General features: G+C 52.4%; 1 protein-coding gene across 1 annotated transcript in view; it reads right to left on the bottom strand.

The window, feature by feature from the left end:
- The window catches only part of TMEM266 (transmembrane protein 266), a 146293-nt gene that overhangs the window by 14584 nt on the left and 109823 nt on the right, over positions 1-21886 (bottom strand). The window contains exons 6-8 of the mRNA XM_031002194.3: positions 20612-20668; positions 19338-19476; positions 14794-14909 (exon numbers count right to left, since the gene is read on the bottom strand). Coding sequence (XP_030858054.1) covers positions 14794-14909; positions 19338-19476; positions 20612-20668 — 312 coding nt within the window. The remainder of the gene's footprint in view (positions 1-14793; positions 14910-19337; positions 19477-20611; positions 20669-21886) is intronic.

Genomic DNA, 21886 nt, shown 5'->3' with positions numbered 1-21886 from the left:
TCCAACAGGACTCAGGGGGACTCTCCCACACCCAGGTCAGATCATGACACTCCTGTCCATAAACCTCGATGGTTCGCCACCCCACCTGGGAGACAGCCCGAGCTCCTTAGCTTTGGCTTACAAAGCACGTGCACCATCTGGCCCTGCCCACCTGGCCAACTTGTCTCATCCTCTCTCCCGTGACCTGACCCCAAGACGCAATCCTTCTTCTGGTTCTGTAAAGATACCAAGCATGCGCTGGTCTCAGGGCAGCGTTCTCAGCTGCTTCCTCTGTCCCAGATCACATGGTGGTCCCCCTCAGAGGGGCCTTCCCTGACCCACCACCTAGGGCAGCCCCCCAGGCACTCAGTCGCATCAGCCTATCTGAATTCTCTGCATTGAACTTATCACCTTCTGATATTATTGTGTATTTAATATTTTGTTGATTTTACTTTTATGAAAGTAAAACACATACAACTAACAGCATTCACCAACAACAGGGTGGCCAGGCAGCAACCTGGCACTGGACAGCCTCCCAATGTCAGTGTCTATAAGTTTGGTCTCTGGGACTGCAGGTTTTCAGCTTCCTGCCTGAGGCTATAATTTTGGTTGCCTCTGGGCTGGGAGTAGGGCAGGGGAATAGGGCAGAGGGTCCCACTTTTCGGGGGAAAGATTTTCATTTAATCCTCATTTTCAGCCCTCCACCTTTCCCCAGGTCCCTGCCTAACCCAGTGCCCACATGCAGAGCCCCCTGGTTCATTTTCTCCCGAGGACAAACCCCTTGACTCTTGCAGGGTGGGGGAGCTCAGTCTCCTGGCCATGCAGGATTTGGGAGGGTGTCTTGGGATCTCAAATATTATGCATGCAGACCTTTAGCCACCCCCACCCAGTGTCAGCTTCACACTACACCCCCTTCCTCCCAGACTCTCGGGGGTTCCGAGGGGAAAAGTACCCCATTTCCCTCACTGTCCTCCTCTGTGAGCACTTTAGTGACACATTCCCCACTCTGTTCAATCAGTTACCACTTTCTTGTCTAGTCTCCATTTCCCCCCAATTCACTAAAACCTCTTTCCTCTTTGTCCTGATGGACAAGACTTAAAGAGACCTTCCTTCCTTCCCTCCTTCTTTCCTTCCTTCCTTCCTTCCTCCCTCCCCCCCCTTCCTTCTTTCTCTGCTCCCTCTTTCTTTTTTTGAGACAAGTTTGTCATGATGGACAGAGACCTACCCTTCCTTTCTCCCTTCCTCCCTTCCTTCCATCCCTCCCTCCCTTCCTCCCTCCCTCCTTTCTCTCTCTTTCTCTTTTTCTTTCTTTCTTTTCTGAGACAAGGTTTTACTCTGTCTGCCACACTAAAGTGCAGTGGCATGATCATAGCTCACTGCAGCCTTGTACTCATGGGTTCAAGTGATCCTCCCACCTCAGCCTCCTGAGTAACTGGGACGACAGGCACATGCCCGGCTAATTTTTTTATTTTTATATTTTGTAGGGTCTTGCCATGTTGCCCAGACTGGTCTCAAACTTCTGGACTCAAGCAATCCTCCACCTTCCTCAGCCTCCCAAACTGCTGGGATTACAGGTGTGAGCCACTGTACTTGTCCAAGAGATAGTTTCTTAATTCTTATGCATTTATGATTTTGTTCTTTACTATCATTCCATTGGGGTTTGGGGAAGGAAATCAGATAAATATTTGTGATCATGCTTGATATGGTTTGGCTGTGTCCCCACCCAAATCTCATCTCGAATTGTAGTTCCCATAATCCCCATTTGTCGTGGGAGGGACCCAGTGGGAGGTGATTGAATCTTGGGGGTGGTTACTCCCATGCTTTCTCATGATAGTGAGTGAATTCTCACAAGATCTGATGGTTTAGTTTTTGTTTGTTTGTTTTTCAGACAGAGTCTTGCTCTGTCACCCGGGCTGGAGTACAGTGGCATCATCTCGGCTCACTGAAACATCTGTCTCCTGGGTTCAAGTGATTCTCCTGCCTCAGCCTCCCAAGTAGCTGGGACTACAGGCATGTGCCACCACGCCCAGCTAATTTTTGTATTTTTAGTAGAGACAGGGTTTCACCGTGTTGGCCAGGCTGGTCTCGAACTCCTGACCTCATGATCTGCCTGCCTCAATCTGATGGCTTTATAAGGGGCATTTCCCCCTTTTGCTTGACACTTCTCCTTGCTGCTGCCATGTGAAGAAGGACATGTTTGCTTCACCTTCTGCCATGATTGTGAGTTTCCTGAGGCCTCCCCAGCCATGCAGAACTGTGAGTCAATTAAACCTCTTTCCTTTATAAATTACCCAGTCTTGGGTGTGTCTTTATTAGCAGCATGAAAACAAACCACCATTTTTAAAGGATTATCAGTTACCTCTTGTTCAGCCCCCAGTGGTGTTCCAGTGGGGTGGGGTTGGGGGGGAAGGCATACTCCTAGCATGGCTGATTTCAAGCTACCAACAAGATGCCCTGGGGGAAATGTGCACAATGGGTTCTCGTGAGCAAGTGAGAGCTCCAGCACACCCCTGCCACCCTCCACCCCCAGGAGAATATCATCTGCAAACCAACAGGGGTCTTATCTGTTGTGTTGCCTGGTATGCAAGAAGCATTCAATAAACATTGCTGAATACACGAACAAATCAATGCAGGAAACCAGTTAGCCTGTTCAACTCCCTGGCTTCAGACTGGGCCCTAAATCCAACCACCAACTGAGCTGCACCCCTGTCCCAAAGTTAAGACAAAGACTGAGGCCTCATGCTGGCTATGCAATGAGCCCTGACCCTGATCACACACTGAGCCCGATGCTGGTCACAGACTCAGCCCTAACTTTGGGCTCACACTGGGCTCAGACACTGAACCTTGACAACCCAGCACTTAAAACACTCAAAGGAGGCTGGAGGGCTCACAGAGTGAGAAAGCGAGGCTAGCTCATTATAGGGCAGCCTTTATGTGCAGGATGACAGGGTGCAAGCCAACCCTCTGGCAGCAAGGTCTCAGAGGCAACTGAGGGCCCATAAGGCAACCCTCCCAAGCTCTGCTGGGGGAGCCCCTCCTGCCCTGCTGATCTGAACCTCCCATGGGCACACCCAGCCCACTTTCTCCAAGGCCACTCATCGAGGCCTGCAGGCCAGCTAATGGCTTCCTGGCCGCTCTGAAGGGATGCATTATTGATGGCTTCTAATTGATATGGAGCTGCCCAAGAGTGTCCCGCTGGAATTCAGGCCAAGACAGCCAGAGACCAGGGCTTGCCCAGCCCCAGGCCCACATGTGCAGACGTAGGCACATACACAGAAGCAAGTTTCAGCTAAAGAGATGAACTCCAAGTGTGTGGCAGTTCTCACATTCATTCATTCATTCAGTAGGAAGTCAAGTAAACCATGGTGGGGCGATGTTAACATACTGTTACAGGTTTTGGAATGAAAATGCCTTTCTCAGCTTGCAGGTAAAACCTGGATAGCCCCAACAAGGGGGGCTGTCAGCTGCATTGCAGGGAACAAGTCGCCTCCAAGAGCCAAGCACAGCCCTGGGCTGGTACTTATGGCAGGGGAGGCATAGTGTGTACAAGGGCCAGAGGGCCAGAAGGTAAGGGGCTGGGGAGCTCAGCTGGGGCCCCACCAGGCAGAGCCTGGAGCCACAGTAAGATGTTTTCAAGAACAACCAGAATCCACTGGAATCCTCCAAACAGAAGGGTGGAGTGGTGGGAGTGGTGGTACACAGTGATCCAGATGGGCATTTTGAAAGGACCACGCTGACTGCAGAATGGAGAACAGACTGGATGGGGCCAGAGTGGATATAGGAATGCCAGGTGGGTGGCTACTGCAGCAGTCCATGCCAGAGACAAGCAGGTAGGGACGAAGGTGGAGACAGAGATAAGAGGAGGGATAAGAGAATTACTTCGGAGGTGCGATATCAGCACATGGCATGGACTGGAATGGCGGTGAGGGAGAGGACAACCTGCTTAGGGGACAGATTTTGGCAAGCTTCACACCCAGAGGGTGTGGGGTGACTGGATGCTGTCCATCTTGCCCTGAGAAGGAATGACTGACTCCTCAGAGGGGAAGCACACATGGACCAAATGGCTGTTGGCCCAGTCACAGCCTGGGACAGCCCAGGGGAGCTTCAGGAGGTGCTAGCGGGACCCTCAGAGCTGGGCTCCTGGCTCCTCCTATGCTTATCATGGCCACATGTGCCTCCACAGTGTTTCCCAGGGGCCCTAGGACATTGGGGCCTCATGAGTCAGATGGGGAACTGAGGCCCGGAGGTGGGAAGGAGCCTCCTGTGCTGGGAGGGAGGATGGGGGAAAGGCCAGGACCACATGGTGCTTCAGAAGCAAAGCAGGGGCCACAGCCCACGCCCCTGGCTTCCAGCCCCCAAGACCTTGAGCCAGGGAACTTGCAGCCTTATAAGCAAGATGGAAGTGACTCAGCCCAACAGAATCCAGGGCAGCTTGATGGTAGCAGGGGCCAGGAGAACAGAAAGTCACCAGAGGGAAAAGCAGGGGCTGGAGGCTGAGCTCTTGGCCCATCACCCCTCCCTTGCCCTGACTTTGGGTGAGCCTCTTTTCTTCCCCGGGCCTCGGTTTCACTGTGTGTCCAATAAGGCAAATGGACTCACTGAATTCCAAGTCAATGACGAGCTCTGTACCAGCTCCAGGACCCCACCTGGAGGGAATGAAGTGTAAGTGCAGTTAAGGCTTGGTGCTGTCTTGAGGGCCATCCCCTACTCCCTGCCAAAATGCCCCATTCCCAGAGAACCATCTCTTCAGAGAAGGATAACAGAATCCACAACCTCTAAAATGCATCATCAATGATGTGTAGCACACCATGAGAATCATTCATCATGCAAATAAGCAGGAAAACATGTGGTTATCAAGCCATAAAACAGTTAATAGAAGCTGACCTGGGTAAATATTTGAGTGAACAGACAAGGACTTCAAAATAACTACAATTACTATGTTAACAAAAATAGGGGAGAAAGACAGACAAAATGAGCATAGTGTTTCAGCAGAGAGTTAGACTCTATAAAAAGAATCAAATCAAACTTTTAGAATCTTGATATACAGCATCTGAAATTGAGTAGTTGGTTGGATGGGTTTAACAGGAGATTGGACATAGTAGGGTTGTTGAAGACAGGTCTATAGAAAAATATCAAAACTTACAGCCATTAAAAAAGGAGACAGGGAGAGAGAGAGAGAATGAATAGTGGAGCAGAGTAGGATCTAAGAGAAACGTGAGACATAACCAAATGGCCTCAGGTACAACTGGAGCTCCAAGAGGAGACAAATGAGACAGGTGCAATGAATAAAGAAACCATGGCCAAGAACTTCCCAAATCTAATAAAAAACATCAATCCACAAATTTAAGAAACTCCTAAGCAGAATAAATACCAAAAAACCCCACAGAAATCCACACAGAAGCACCTTGCAGTCAAACTGCTGAAAACAGGAAGAAACACAACAGGACGGGGCTCCCCAGGGCTCACACGGGCCTGTGCCTTAGGAAAAGAAGGTGCACAGTGGCTTCGATGAAGCAAATCTTCCATTGGCAAATGGGCCCGGTGGGAAAAAAAAGACCATCCCTAGGCTTGGGAAGAATTAAAGTGCAGTCACAGCCCCATTTAGTGCACATCATTAGCTAAGTATTTCTAATCAGATAACCTGCCCAGATCATCTGGGATCCACAGGGAAGCCCGCAGTATGCATTACTGGAGTGAGTCAGGCCCCTTCCATTGGGGCTGGGCTTTTAATGCAAGCCCAGGAGGGGTCAGACCCACCGGGGCGGCAGGACGGGCACACCCAGCGCTTCTCCGCCTTTAATGGTCCGGTTGCGGAGTCCAATTGACACGGGCCTTGTCCTGATCAATGCACACTTTGGCCAGAAGCTCGATGGTATCTAATGCAATAGCAGTAATTCTGCTCCATCCTATTAGTGCTGTCTGCACAGACTGCCCTGCCTTCAAACCCATCTGCTGTTGGGATAGCATCCAATGTTTATTTCCATTAGTTTTGCCATTGTTGGTAACAATAAAAATCAGGAGACAGTTGCAAACTAATGATTTAGGAGCAGAGTAAAGCTGAGATCGACCTTGGCCCCTTTCCATCCACTGTGAAGATGACTGGTAGTTGGCCATAAATTTAAATTATGGCAAAAGGATAACATAAGTTATTCCTCTGATGGCTGATTTTATCAGCTAAATAGGCTTGTCATTAAAGCTATCGGCTGTTTTACAAATCACTTCCCATCTTAAAAAAAATTTCACTTCCCACAGTGGAGATCCTGAATAATCCAGGTAACAAAGGCTATTGTGCTGAGCTGGGGACTTGTGGCCTCTGTAGGAAAAGAAGGAGCACTCTGGAATGAGCCAGCCTCAAGCCCCGTCCCTGGAGCCAGCATGGAACCACGGCTTTATTCCTGCTATTCCTGCCCTTTGGCCCCTTTTCTGAGCTGCTAGCCCAGCCTCAAAGGCGAGTGACCTACGCAGAGCCATTGGCATTCTCTCAGGGGTCCAGAAAACCAGGGGACAATGGGGTCCAGCGAGAGGCCTGGATGGGGAGATGGGCCCTGGCTCCCAATCAGACCCACCACCTCCCACGTCTGCTCCGGTTCCTCCACGTGAAAGACAGCGAAGGGGATGGAGGGGGGCGTGACAGCTTCCTCTCCCCACATCTTCCTCCATCAGAAATGCCTACAGCTTGCAGGGTCAAGATTATCATCTTGTTTCTTCAGGAAAACAGGCCAGGGAGACATGGCATTCCTCCAGGAAGGACTTTGATAAGTGTGGCTGTGCCGCCTGCTGTAGTGGAACCGGGGAAAGGGTAGGGAATGTTGTGAGCCCATTGGCCTTGTTTTATGGGTTGGGTGACTATGCAGGTGACTGTTTTCTTCTTGGGCACAAAGACCACTTCTGACAGCATCTGGTGCCCCTAGTTGGTACTGTGCAACTGACTCTTGCCAATAAAACGGGGGCAGAGCAATGTCACCATTTTCACTCCTGGCCAATAAAAACCTGCTGTGCCCAATTCCCCAGCCTCACTTTCCTATCCACTGACTGGAGAAGACTCCGAGGACTTGGAGGAAGAAGGATCGGCGGGGCTTGGTGGCTCCCACCTGTAATCCCAGCACTTTGGGAGGCCGAGGTGGGTGGATCACTTGAGGTCAGGAGTTCGAGACCAGCCTGGCCAACATGGTGAAACCCCATCTCTACTAAAAATACAAAAATTAGCCAGGCGTGGTGGCACATGCCTGTAATCCCAGCTACTCGGGAGGCTGAGGCAGGAGAATCGCTTGAACCCAGGAGGCAGAGGTTGCAGTGAGCCGAGATCATGTCACTGCACTCCAGCCTGGGCCACAGAGCGAGACTCCATCTCAAAAAAAAAAAAAAACCCACAAAATGGAAGCAGCCTGGAGGCCTGAGTGACTTGTGTGGAACAGAGGGTCCCTCCACCCTGCCCCATTGCAACCTGCATTGGAGTATGATGAGAGTGACAAATGTACTCCTCCTGTGTCAGGACTCAGATTTCTGGATTTGCTGGATGCAACAACTGGTGTTACTCACCCTAACTATCAGTGACTCAGGCAGATGCCTCTTTCTGGCGCAGGGAAATGGACACTGAAGCCCTGGATTTCTTTCCTAGTCCCTCCATGAAAAACTACAGGATCTGGCCAAAGAATAGCCTCTCTGAGCCTCAGTCTTTCCATGTGAAGGGATTAATAGTACCCAGCCTGCCAACTTTCACCAGCAAGGGAAAAATGAGCTAAAACATGACAGTGCATTTGTGAATGAGCAGCCATCATATAGATACATTTAGTAGTTGTTTTTTTGTTTTTTTTTTTTTTTTTGTGACTGAGTCTCACTCTGTCACCCAGGCTGGAGTGCAGTGGCATGATCTCGGCTCACTGTAAGCTCTGCCTCCCAGGTTCACGCCATTTTCCTGCCTCAGCCTCCCGAGTAGCTGGGACCACAGGCATCCACCACCACGCCCGGCTAATTTTTTATATATATATATTTTTAGTAGAGACGGGGTTTCACCGTGTTAGCCAGGATGGTCTCGACCTCCTGACCTCATGATCTGCCCGCCTCGGCCTCCCAAAGTGCTGGGATTACAGGTGTGAGCCACCGCACCCGACCTCTCTCTTTTTTTTAACCCTTACTGAAAGCCTCCAGCAGGCCAGATTTAATTTGATGCATATGGCATCCACACGATGTAGGCCTTGTTACCTCCAATTTTCCCAATGAGAAGCTGAGGCTCAGGGGTTAAAGGGAAGATGACTGGTCACTGGTGGGGCTGAGGTTTGAATCTGGCTTGCTGGCTCCCCGAATAAGAGGATTCTTTCCACTCCTCCAAGCTCCCCGACAAGGGACTCACCTTTCCCAAGGTCTAAGGATGTCCTAAGGGGCTCACAGGTCCCACTGGTCTCCTTGGAGGCTGGACCTTGAGTCACCCCGGATTGAGCCTCATATCCCTCAGTATTTTGCCAATGATCTCAGGGTGAATGGTGCTGAGGAAGCAGAACGTCAGAGAAGAGAAGCTAACTTCCACAGTGGGCCAGGTCAGATCATACTATTTTGTACCAAAAGCTGTTACCAGGCTTAAACATGAAAGAGCGGGTGTAACGGAGACTTCAGAATGTGTTTCGGAACTAGAGCGAGATCCCACGCATGGAGGTACATAAAACCTCAGAGGTGATTTCGTGAGATGAGTCAGAAGAGTATATCGTTGCATTGATTTAACTGCTGCATCTAAAATGGCTTTGGTTTCTGAAGCAGCCAAGACAGAGAGAGAGAGACAAGGCATCCACACCGTCTCTCTGAAGGGCAGCCTCTAGCATCGTGACTTTGGAATCCATCTGTGTACCAGCGAGCCCAACTCGTCATGAAATTCTGGCCAGGATCCACCCCTCACCAAAAACAAACAAACAAACAAAAAGAATGGAAAAGAACTTCCACCTAAGGAATTGAGGAATTGCTGAATTCAGGGGTCTGAAGCCATGTGCTTCTACCACAGCAGTGGGGAGTCTGGAAGGGACTGCAGAAGGCATGGCCAGGGCTTTGGAATGGTATGACTGACCAGCAGAGAGACCTCCTCCCCTCCCGGGATCCTCTAGGCACCCCTCCCCAGGTAGGAATCTGTTAAGGATGAGGTGTGTCCACAACCAGAAGAGATCATAGGAATGAGGGAAGCAGTGAAGCCTGTTTCCCTGTCAAAGCCAGAGGGCCAGTGTGATCCAGGAGGGAAGGCACTGGAATGAGCGACAAGAGACCTGTTTTCGTCCTGGCCTCATGACTGCTGTGCCACGTTGGGCCCACCTCTCCCTTTCTCTGAGCCTCAGATGCGCCATCTGCCAGATCCTGGATTGGGCCAGCTGCCCTCCCCAGGGACCTTTCGTCTGTTATATAAGGTGATTCTGGAGCACCTTGCATGTGAGCCTGTGACAAGAAATGAACTGCCATGTAGCACAGAAGATGAAATGAATCAGATATTCATGCAAGAAACTGGCCAACAGGCTCACCTGAGAGTCTCCACAGGGCCACGGTAAGAAGCAATGTAATCTTTCTTAAAAAGTTAAGATGGGCTGGGTGCGGTGGCTCATGCCTGTAATCCCAGCACTTTGGGAGGCCGAGGCGGGTGGATCACCTGAGGTCAGGAGTTTGAGACCAGCCTGGTCAACATGGTGAAACCCCGTCTCTACTAAAAATACAAAAATTAGCTGGGCATGGTGGCAGGTGCCTGTAATCCCAGCCACCCGGGAGGCTGAGGCAGGAGAATCTCTTGAACCCGGGAGGCGGAGGTTGCAGTGAGCCAAGATGGCACCACTACACTCCAGCCTGGGTGACAGAGTGAGACTCTGTTCCAAAAAAGGTTAAGATGAAGAAACAGAGAGTAACTGTGCAGTGGAGACACCTGACCCACGCTGCCCCAGCCGGGTGATCCAGGCCGCATCACAGTGAGGAGTCACGTGGCCAGTGTGTCCTCTTGATGTGAGACAATAAGAATGGCACTTTCCTTCTGCAGTCTTCCTCCCAAAACCCACAACCCCAGGCTTACCCTGGGAAAAACATCAGACGAATCCCAACAGAGGGGCATCCTGTAAAACAAAAACACCCGACCAGTGCTCCCCAAAACCCTTCAGGTCATCAGAAACGAAGTCTGAGAAATTGCCACAGCCAGGAGGAGCCTAAGCCGACTGAATGCAATGTGGAGCAAATAGAGGACATAACAGATTAAATACTAAGAAAACCTGAGTACCGTATCAATGTGGGTTTGTTCGTTGTAACAAATGATACTAGTGTATGACGTTAATAATGGGCAGCCGGGCACAGAGGATACAGGGAACTCTGCACCTGCTTCACTATTTTTTGGTCAATATGAAACTGTTCTAAAAAATAAAGTTTATTTTTTTAAAAAGAGCTGGGTAAAGTTGTGGCAAATAGTTGAAATAGTTGTACAAACACACCCCAGCAAGAGAGCAAGGGAGTGAAAAGCATTTTTTGTTTCATTTTGTTTTGTTTTGTTTTAGAGACAGTCTTGCTCTGTGGCCCAGGCTGGAGTGCAGTGGTGTCATTACAGCTCATTGCAGCCTCAAACTTCTGGCCTCAAGCAGTCCTCCTGCCTCAGCCTTCCAAAGCACTGGGATTACAGGTGTGAGCCATCACGCCAGACCAGGTGTTGTATTTAAACTGGGACCCTAACACATTTCATTGGTAAATGTCAATTTTTCAGGCAGCATATGTGAATTCGGTTTGGAAATGTCTTCACTATACTCTGAGAATTCCAGCAAGGAGACAGCAAGAGTTTGTCACAAGGAATACTAGACTGTCCTGGAATGGGGTTGGGGGCTGCCATTGAGACAGCTGAGGGGAGCCAGGTCTGTGCCTGCAGTATAAAATACCCCATGCATAATCTGATCAATGTTTTTGCTGAGTGCTAAGTGCCATGAGTAGGAAAAAGGAGGCTCAACATGATGGGCTGGAAAAGAACAATGTTCACAGTTAGGACACCTGGTTCTATGCCCCCCTGGACTAGCTGTGTGCCCCCAAGGCGAGCTGCCACTGCTCAGTTTTCTTATTTGTAAAATAGGTGTGTGGGGCAGGTGTGGTGGGGCTGGTGGACTTCGGGGTCCACACCCATTAGTTGCTACCCATCATGTGTCAGGCTTTAGGTTACGATCTCATCACCATCCTTCGAGGATTCTATTACTACACCCATTTTTCAGATTAGGAAAACCAAGGCCCATAGATGTCCCATTAATGCCCAAAGCCACAAGGCCAGTAAGTGTTCTAAAGAGAGACACACCTGGGTTCGAAGCCAGCTCAAAGTCTATTTAGAACCAAGTCTATTCTCAACCATTCCATGGGCTGCTGTCTCCAAGGGTCTAGCCATCTCTGACATTCCAGGGCCCACAGTCTCATTTCCTCCAGGGTATCTGTTACCCAGTCAAGTCTCAAACCAGGTCTGAAAATACAGCTGCAAGTGAGGCATCTGTCTGCTTCGCTCTGTGGAGTGGGCACCACAGACTCCAGGAGAGCAGCCCTCCTGGTCCCTCTGGCCAGGCAGCCCCCCACCCTCCCCGGTGGCCCCACTGGGAATCCAGCCTGTCTGGCCCTTTCTGCTGTCTTAACTAAGATGACAGGCTTCAGGTGTTTTTTAAATTAAAATGGTTTGTTTCTGTTCATCTCTTTTCCAGATGTCGCTACCTAGAGGGAATCTGTCTTTATTTATTGGCTCTTTCCTGTGCAGAATGCAAGGGAGTCTCCCTCCAGCTGAGACGCCCGGGAAGGAGGCCACATGTGGAGGTGACTTGAACCAGGACGGCAGGAACCTGGGGTCCCCGGGGGACTCTGGACAGAGGTCATGGTGGAAACCCTGGGAGGTGGGGTTGCCGTTAGGATTTTCTCCTGGCCACGTGGCGCATGTGTGGCTGAGGTGAGGTGTGCGGCAGGGTCAGCGCGTTCCCTGCTGGGCTGGGAGGCTGCGAATTTATGAGGGGCGGATGCAGCCCTGTGTCCGTGTCTTTCACTTTGCCAACTGCGGTGAAGTAGAGCATTTGTTTTCCTATTCAACAGCAGAAAGAAAACTGCCTGATCGGCTTCCAGTCGCTTTCTGGATGACACCCTGCGCTTTACTTTCCCCACTTCCCTGCAGCCCCCTCTGCCTAAAGCCCAGCTTCTCTCACCTTCTTCTCCAGCCTCTGTCCCCAGTCTTCCTGTCTCCACCCTGCCCTCTCCATCCAGCCTCCAACGGCAGCCAGAAGGCTCCATCAACAACTCACATCTGAGCAGATCCCCCAGTCCTGCTTTTAATCCTCCAGGCTTCCTCTGTCCCAGCAGGATAAAGCCCAAACTCTCTGGTCAGCCACAGAGCCCCTTCCCAAGCCTGTCCCCAATCCTACTGCCTCCCTCTGCTCACCCTCTAAATGGCCCCGAACCCCCGGGGCACTGCACCCACTCGCACACCCCACACTGTTCCCTCTGCCTGGCAGCCTTCTCCCCAGGGCTCTGCCCCATATCAGCTCCTCTGGAAAGCCTTCCCCATCCTGGCCTGCAGAGCCCGGGACGTGCCTGTGTGATACAGGCATTGCACCAGATTTCCACTCCCTATTTATGGGCTGCCAACCCCCCTGAGTCACCCAGAGCCCCGTGAGGACGAGGGTCACACCCTGTCCTAGGTGGCATCCGCATGCCCGGCACAAGCCCAGCACAGAGCAGCTCTGGATGGTGCTGGCTGACCACGCGATATGGCAAGAGAATGAATGAAGCTGATGCCAGCTCCTCAGGAAGGGAATGCTTCTCTTCCTAGTCTAGGATTCCATAGCCTGCCCTGCTCTCGGGACACCTTGGACAATGTGCCCCTGAGGGCCATGTCCCCTGATGACCCCTCTTGTCACGCATAGGCATTCTGTGCGAAACGAAAGGTCATAGTGTTCCCAAAGCAGATAAAAAGATTGGTTTCCTGACAGACATTCCGAGGGGATGATTCTGAAGACACTGTGTGCGTGTTCCTGTGGGGACATTTCCCAGGATCACTTTGTTGTGACATTCCACAGACGTGTCCCCCACCCCAAAACTGTGAGAGGCTGGGGTTGGTCAAGGAGCCAAGAGGTACAGTGAATATGCATTTACCAAGACCCGCAACAGAATACACATTTACCAAGACCCACAACATACACCGAATACACATTTACCAAGACCCACGACATACACTGAATACACATTGACCAAGACCTACAACGCACAGAGTGCTGGCTGGGGCCGGATGTGAGTTGGACTAAGGCTTGCCTTCAGGGGGCATCTATTTCAGTGGGAAGAGCTGCCCCAGGCGTAAAGGAGCACTGACCATGGCAGTGAGTGCCCAGTGCCCTGTGAATGTGGACAAGTGAGGGCTGCTGCAGGGCTGGGGGAGGAGGTGCAGAGGCTACTGGCGGGGGAAACATGCTCTGTAGAGAGGCTAGGACTTGAATTAGACAGACAGAGCTTGCAAGGGGCGGGGATTCAGGCAAGGGGCACAGTGCAACCAAAACCCAAGAGGTGGCATGGCACAGGGCTTGTCAAAATGACAGGTAACTCCACTTGGCACAGTCGGGGTGTTTATGCACCAGACACACGAGAGAGGAGGTCGATGGGATGGGCAGACACATAGTGGGCCTGTACGCCACGTGAGACCTCAACCTTGAGACCACCTTGGAGACTGCCTGGGCACCCAGCAATGGAGGAGGAATAGGGAGCCCAGGGGTGCCCATCCTCACTGCACTGCAAGCCAGAAGGGCTCAGTGCCCACATCAATATGCGGCCACGGGCATTCCTCCACTTTCACTGGCAGGACATGGGCCGGAAGACAGCCCGTGAAGAACTCGCCTGGCCCTGGGCACAGAGAGCCACAGGCTTAGCGTCTCTGGCTTGCGCAGCTGGGGGCAGTGGCCCTGTCCTCTCCCCAGAATCCATCAGGCAGAATGGGAATGGCCATGCATGTCATTTGGACCATCCCCTACATTCCCACCACCTTGCCAGTCCCCTCAGTAGCATTCCCACCTTACAGCCTGGGACCGGACCCTTCTCTGCACACCGAGCTGCGCTTCTACAGAGCTCTCAGCCTTGCTGGGGGATCCAGCAGCCACCCCCTCCTGAGTACCCCAATCCCCCTCCTCTGAACTCCTCTGTCCCACTCACATGGGAGCAGCCACCTCACCTTACAGAGGAAGGAACTGAGGGCAGAGGGGTGGCCCGACTTGGCCGGAGTCTGGCGGGGGTGGGAGCAGCAGGGCTAGGCCTTGAATGCAGGTCTCTGGATTCCCGACAGGGTGCCCCCGGCCCAGCTGCCAGTCCCCCTTGCCTCTGCTGAGCCCATCCTTGCAGGGCCCACCACCTACCTCTCTGAGTCTGCATCACATCTCCTAGAGGGTAGAGAGTACCGCTAGCACCTTTCTGGGGCCCTGGGCGTCCCGCGCGGCAATGGGCATACCATGGTGCCCAGCAACCCTCAGCAGACAGAATTAGCCACTGGCTTTAGAGACCGACCATGTCTGCGAGAAGACTCTGATGAACTGAGGGGGCGACTTGGCAGGCTCAGGTTGGGGAGCTGAAGAGTCACCGTGCTACAGTGGAAAGAACCCTGGCCTGGGAGTCAGGGTTGAGTCCATGCCTGGTTGGGCTATACATCAGTGACCCTGGAGATGTGTCCCCTTCTCTGGGCTTCAGGTTCCCCATGAGTCCAACAAGGGGCTGGAGGAACTCCCTGACCTCTGGTGCCCCTGCAGCTCTAGCAACCCATGGCTTTAGGCACTACCAGTGTCCCCAGCAAGACCACGGACAGAGCCGAAAGTGGCAGTGCATTACCCCTTGCTCCTGACAGATCTGCGTCAGCCTCTCCAGCTGCTCGTCTTGGATGATCTTGGCCTTCTCGTACTGCTGGATAACCATCTCCATCTCCAGCTTCACTGGCAGGACGTAGGCTGGAAGACAGAGACAGCCCTGTAAAGAATTCAGCAGTGGCAGGGCTTGGACTGGGGAAGGGCGGGCCCAGCATTCAGGCAGCAGCAGCTTCAAGGCCCTGGGCCATTTCTGTGGATCTAGAAGGGGAAATGTCCAGGTACCCGACAGCATCCAGAAAGTACAGAGGGCCACAACCTTCACTCATGGTGTCCAGGGTAGCTGTTTTCCTGTTTTCCATAGTGCTAGAACCCATACTTTTGGGCTGTGTGCCCAGCTGCCTGGAATAAAGACTATTTTCCAGCCTCCTTTGCAGCTATGGGTGGCCACAAGACCACCCTCTGGACCATAGGATGCTAGTGGAGGTGGCATGCAGCAGCTGCAGGAGCCTTCTTCACAAAGGAGCTGGGGCCAGTGAGGATGGGGCAGCCCTGGAGCCTGCACACACTGGCGGAAAGGAAAACGGTGCAACCACTTAGGGAAACGGTTTGTCCGTTTTTCAGAGTGTTAAACAGAGAGTGACCATATGACCCAGAAATTCCATTCCTAGGTACCTTAGGGGAAGGAAAACATGTGTCTACACAAAACTCGCACATGAGCATTCATAACAGCATTATTCCTAACAGTCAAAAAGTAGACATAACCCAAATGTTCATCAGTCGATGAAGGCGTGAATAAACTGTCGTCTAGCCATGCAGTGGAGTACTACTTGGCAATGAAAAGGGGTGCAGTCCCACCACCAGCCACAACACAGATGAGCCTCGAACACATGATGCTAAATCAGAGTGGCCAGCAGAGAAAAACCACATGTCACATGATTCCATTTATATGAAATGTAATGGAACAGAACAGGCACCTCTATAGAGATGGAAAGCAGCTTAGTGCTTGCCTAGGGCTGAGGCGGACATGGGAAGTGACTCTGATGAGTGTAGGCTTTCTCTTTGGAGTCATGAAAACACTCCAGACTTAGATTTTTTGGTGATGGCTGCAGAACTCTGAATATACTAGAAACCACTGAATTGTAAACTTTTATTTTGAGATGGAATCTTGCTGTCACCCAGGCTGGAGTGCAGTGGGCGATCTCAGCTCATTGCAACCTCCACCTCCCAAGTTCAAGTGATTCTCCAGCCGCAGCCTCCGAGCAGCTGGGATTACAGGCACACGCCACCACGCCTGGCTAATTTTTGTATTTTTAGTAGAGATGGGATTTCACCACGTTGGCCAGGCTGGTCTCAAACTCCTGACCTCTAGTGATCCACCCACCTCAGCCTCCCAAAGTGCTGGAATTACAGGCATGAGCTACCATGCCTGGCTGAATTGTGGACTTTAAATGGGTGGATTTTATGGCATGTGAATTATATTTGGATGAAGATGTTTAAAATGAGAAGGCAGTGGGCCTTCCTTTTGCCTCTTTATCCTCTTCCCTTCCTTCTTGGCTAGGATGAGGATGTGATAGTTGGCACGGAAGCAGCCATCTTGGACCATGAGGTGGCTTTGAAAAGTAGGCTAAGTGCAGCAGAGCAACAAAACAGAAAAACAGAAGGAGCCTGGGCTCTTGACTGCAGGGAGTAAGTGACTAGTCAAGGCCATATCTGTCTCGGACCACCTTCCCACAGACCTCTTTTTTTTTTTTGAGACAGAGTCTCACCCTGTCACCCAGGCTGGAGTGCAGTGACATGATCTCAGCTCACTGCAACCCCTACCTCCTGGGTTCAAGCGATTCTCATGCCTCAGCCTCCCCAGTAGCTAGGATTACAGGCGTGTGCCACCACACTCAGCTAATTTTTATATTTTTAGTAGAGACGGGGTTTCACAGTGTTGACCAGGCTGGTCTCAAACTCCTGCCCTCAGGTGATCTGCCTACCTCAGCCTCCCAAAATGCTGGGATTACAGGCATGAGCCACCATGCCTGGCCTGCAGACTTTCACGTGAATGAAATACGCTTCTGTGTTAAGACACTGTTATTCTGAGTCTCTGTTACTCAGATGATCCTATTTATAACTGATATAGTGAGACCCAGAAGAGAAAGCCTGGCCTCTGAGGTTGAGGGCCCTGTGCTCCACCAGCCAGCAGTAGTCCCACGGACACCTCCCTTGGTGGTTCTGTGGGTTCAGAGTAGCTCTGGGCTCCTGGAAGTCTCAGTGTCCACTCCTGACTTTAACGCAGCCTTTCTCCTCACACTGTTCCCACACCCCTCAAAACCCAGCCCTTCCTGACTCTTCAGAAGCCTCGGTCACATGCCTCTCTTGCCCCTGATTTCTAGAACCCTCCACATTTCCTCTCTCCAAGTCTCCTTTCCACCCACAGCCTCTGCACCTCCAGATGTTTCCTGGCTGTTGCAGGAATCAGCAGAGAAGAGACATTGGGACTTTTCTGCTTGCTTCCAGACTTGAGGACCGGCCACGTGTCCCTGAGACCCATCTCCAGGTCCAGAGGCCGCCCCAAGCTGCCGCTGCCTCCTCAAATCTCTGCTGAAGCCAGTTCACACCCAGGGTTAATTTGCAAGAGTAGCAAATTAACGCCCATCTGTTCACCAGCACGTCTCTCTCCTGAGGCTCCCAGTAGCTCCGTGATGCCTGATGTGTCAGGAAAAGGGCGGGACAGCTGGGAAGAGCGTCACAAAGGGGGCTCTCAAAATCCATTAGTCTGAGGGTGTGCAGCTGTCCACAGCTGGAAGAAAGACCCAGAAGGCGCTGTTCCTGCCCTGAGCGGGGGTGGATGTTCTCATGGACAGAGCCAAGAACAGGGCCCTGAGCAGACTGCAGGGAGTGAGCAGCCGAAAGAGCGCTGGTGGGTGTCAGGGTTCTTAGGCTCCACTTCCGGTTCTGAGCCTGATTCACTATGTGACCCTCATCCTTCTTGGCCTCAGTTTCCCCATCTGTCAAATGAGGGGAGTGAACCAGGTGATCTCCCAGAGCCTTCCCAGCCTTCCGAAGGCTTCTAAAGTGAGACCCAAACACATTCCAGTTTGATGAAGATTCCCTACTGGGGGATCCCTGACAAGATGGCAGCATCTTCATCAGGACCAAATCCCACAGTGTTCGCAGGGTGGAACATAGGGTGAGGCCCAGGGAGAGGGAGCCCACCCTGAGGGTGACAGCTTCTGCCTTGCACCTGCGTGGCAGATGCTGGCGGAATATTCTCAGGGCTTCAATTTTTATCATCTGCAATCAAAATTCAGGGCTGGAAAAGACCATAGCATCTATCCCAGTGGTTTTAAAACTGTGCTCCAGAAGGCCTGGCAGTTTCTTAGAGGTGCCTCAGAGGGCAAGGGAGAAGGCAAGTAGGTGTGCTGTGAGGCCCCTCCACTCCAAGTCAACCAAAGCAGCTCCACTTGCAATCTCTTTTACAGACTGGGTACGATTTTGCTGAAGAAAGGGCTTTGCTGTCAACCAAACCAAACCAAACCAAACCAACAAAACATCCTGGGAACCACTGTCTATACAACCTCCTGGTCACTCTAGGGGGACCTCTCTTGGAGGCTGACCAGCCCACTATGAGTGGCTCTGTTCCTTATCTGGCTGAGGTGGGGTGGGCCTCTTCTTCCTGTCCTCAGGGACCAAGGACACCCTCTGGAGCCCAGCGACTTGAGTCTTCCCCCTTCCATAAGATGACTTCAGTGTCCTGCCTCTGTCGTCATCCTCTGGGTCACCCCCCACCCCCAGTATCCTGCACCATTCTTCAGGGGTGGGTTTTCTGTCCCCCATGTCCTCTGGGCCACACACTCTGGTCTGTCACCACCTTCTGGAAACACAGGAGCCACCCAGGTCAGGGCACAGCTTTCCAGACAAGAGTGGCCCAGTGGGGTGGCAATGATAAAGCAATGACAAAGGAGTGGACCAGATGCTTTCTGCAAATGGAGACCCAGGGATGGAAAGGCATGTCACTAAAGATGACAGAAGCACATGCCAAAAGCCAGCCCCTGCCAGCAGCTCCCTTCTCTACTTGTTTGCAGGTCAGTGGGCTTGTGGGCAGCCAGATTGTCCTTGGTGGACTCAAAGGTGAGACAAAGCCTGCAGGGAGCAAGGCCTTGACTAGATGACCTGGATAGAGCCAGTGGTGAGGCTGGCGGCCATCGGGGAGCCAGCAGCAGGTGTGCATCGAGACACCCAGGGTGTAAAAGTCTGCTCCTTCCAGAATGGCAGGCCCTGCTCTAAGGGCTTGCATGGGGGCTGGCCCCCCCAGGCTCACAGTAAACAGCTGCATGGGAATGAACACATGGCCCCTAAATGGGAAGTGGGAAGCTCAGCGTGTACGTGCGACACCCTGGCAGTGTGCGTGAACACATGATGGCGAGTGAGCAGGGACAGCTGGCCCCTCTCCCTGCCGACAGTTTCACCTTCCGTCCTGACGCCAGCAGGGCGTACCCCCATCACACGGCATCTCCTCTCAGTTGAAAGCCCCAGTTTCTGGAGCAGCCCCACTGACCACACCCCCCTCGGGCCACTCACCATCAATGACCCTCTTCACCCTCCAGATCCGGAGCATGATGATGAGGCTGATGGCGTCCCAGGGGCTCCTGGGTCCATTGGCCACAGTGGATGCCACCATTGGAGCCAAAGATAGGATGATCACAGCCCCGTCAAACACCTGTGAGAGGAGGCCCATTTCAGTGCCCTGGGCCCTGCCGTATGTCCGGGACCAGGGGTCAGTCAGGCAAAGCAGCTGGTGCTGCCCAACTTTTCCAGCAGCCCGGGCCCCCACCAGAAGGCCACCCCACCCCTGGTGGCCCCTCCTGACCCTCCTGAGTCTTTAGGGGCCTCCTCCTCCTAGACATTCTCCTGAATGCACTCTGTCCTCCAAGTGACCCCAGCCCATCTCTAGCCCTTAGTTCAGATGGCCTTGGGCTGTCTTGCCCCTTCTCAAGATAGGGCCTGCATCCTGTATCCCAAGCCCTGGGCAGAGGCCAAGCTGGATCCCTCCCTGGCAGGGCAGAGGCTGAAGGCAGGCTCAGGGTGCCTCCTTCCCCAAGGGGAACAGGAGCCCGGAACCCGCATCTCAGCTGTGTCCAGTGCAGAGTCTCTAACCCTCCAGCGGGGCAGGGCTAGGCGAGAAGTGGGCCCAGCCTGCACAATGAAGCCCTGGGCCCTGCCCTTCCGTCCGCCTGCCCCAGCCTGGCCGTGTTCTGAGCCATCCATTGGCCAGGCCCACTGTGTCAGATCCCAGCACTGTGTCAGATCCCAGCACTGTGTCAGATCCCAGCACTGAGCCAAAGAGGCTGAAATGTAGATGGAGAGGTGAGGAAGGAGTGGGCAGCAGATCCTGACCGCCTTGCCTTGTCTGTGTGCACAACACTGCCAGCGACAACCAGGCCTCCCTGACCTCATCCCACCCACCACACCCACCCGTGTGGTGGGAAGCAGAAGGGAAACCCAGCCTGAGAAGCACGTTGACAGTTTCCCGCTCAGCTTTCCATTTAGGGTGGATTTATTTGTTTTAAAACACATTTCAAAAGCTTTTCAAATTGATTCAAATTGTAAAATTTTGCAGAACTTCAAGGAGTTCTGCATTCCTTTTAACATTCTAAATGAATGTTTCAGAACATTCCTTTGCTGGAAACAGTCTCAGTTCCCCCTCCCTGCCCCACCCAACATGCGCAGCCACAGAGGTCAAGTGGGAGAAGGAGCCAGCCTTTTTGATGGTGTCCACCCTGGAATGGATGGGACATGACGTTTTCCAGCTTCCAGGATGGCAGAGTGGGGGCTTTGTGGACATTGGTCTTTACCTCTATTTTGTTTTCGATGTAATCCCAGATCCCAAGCACCACAATCCGTAGAACAGTCTGAGGAAAGGAAGTGAGAAAGTGGTTATTCTCCAGGTCCTCCTCCAGCCGAGAAGATTCCAGAGCTCAGCACGCAGAGCTCTGCTTCCGCATTCAGTAAAAGGAAAAGGTCTCCGCCATCCCCTAAGCATTCCTTGGCCCCTGTGCCCTCTCCACTCCCTGCCAGTGCCCCAGCTCCAGCCTTCGTGGTGGCCGCGCCTCCTGCTGGCTCCTCTGCCTGCAGGCTCAGACCCCCCATCTCTGTGCCATCCCCTGGGCACTCCTCATGCCATTTTCAGTGCTCCCTGTACATACAGAATACACTCCAAATCCCTTGGAAGGATACTTAGGACTTTGCCTGCCTCTCCTATGTCATCTTTTGCCACTCCTGTCATGCTGCAAACCACTTACGAATCTTCAAATATACAAGCTCTCTCTCTCATGGCCTTGTCTTTGCATGTGGCAAAAACGCAGTTGACTCCCTTCTCCACTCCCCGACCCCAAATCTCTTCCCTCCTTCCTGTACAATAACTGAAACTCCAGCATGGCCACCCAACTAAAGACTACATTTCCCAGCCCTCCTTGCATCTGGGAGTGGCCATGTGACTACATTCTGGCCAATGGGTAGCAAGCAGAAGCACCCAGTACAACTTTTAGGTTGTGCCCTTAAATGAATTAGGCTCCTCTTCCTCCTTCGGTCTTCCTAAGGCCCAGAATTGGGTGCATAAGTGTGATGGTGTGCCATCTTCAACCAAGGAGGGCCAGGCCGCAAGACAAAAGCCTGCTGGGTCCCCAACAACCCCAAGCCTTACCTATCCACTTAATGTGTTTTTCCGTGAGAGAGAAATGGACCTTGCCTTGTTTAAGCCCCTGTATTTTGGTTTTCTTGTAACAGCAGCTTGCCCTGTGCCTAAGCCAGCAGGGCTTTCCCCTTCCTGTCCTTCTGGCTTGAACATCACCTCCATGAAGCTCTTGCACACTCCCCGGCTCAGCTGGCGCCTCCTTCCTGGGTGTTCCTATGGTTTCTGGGCGTCACCCTCCACAGCACTTCCTTGTACCTTGTGCTGATTCCCTCCCCATCCCCCAGTGGAGGCTCAAGGGACCTGGTCTGCTCTCTCTCTCTCTTTTATCCCTAACACCTGGCATACAGTAGCCACCAGGTGATTATGCACTGTGGACAGATGAACAATGCGTGCATGAATGAATAAGTCCCGAATGGTGCTGCCTTCAGGAGCAGTT

Source organism: Gorilla gorilla, chromosome 16 (assembly GCF_029281585.2).
Source record: "Gorilla gorilla gorilla isolate KB3781 chromosome 16, NHGRI_mGorGor1-v2.1_pri, whole genome shotgun sequence".
NCBI lineage: Eukaryota > Metazoa > Chordata > Mammalia > Primates > Hominidae > Gorilla > Gorilla gorilla.
This window is presented reverse-complemented; position numbering and strand designations above follow the sequence as displayed.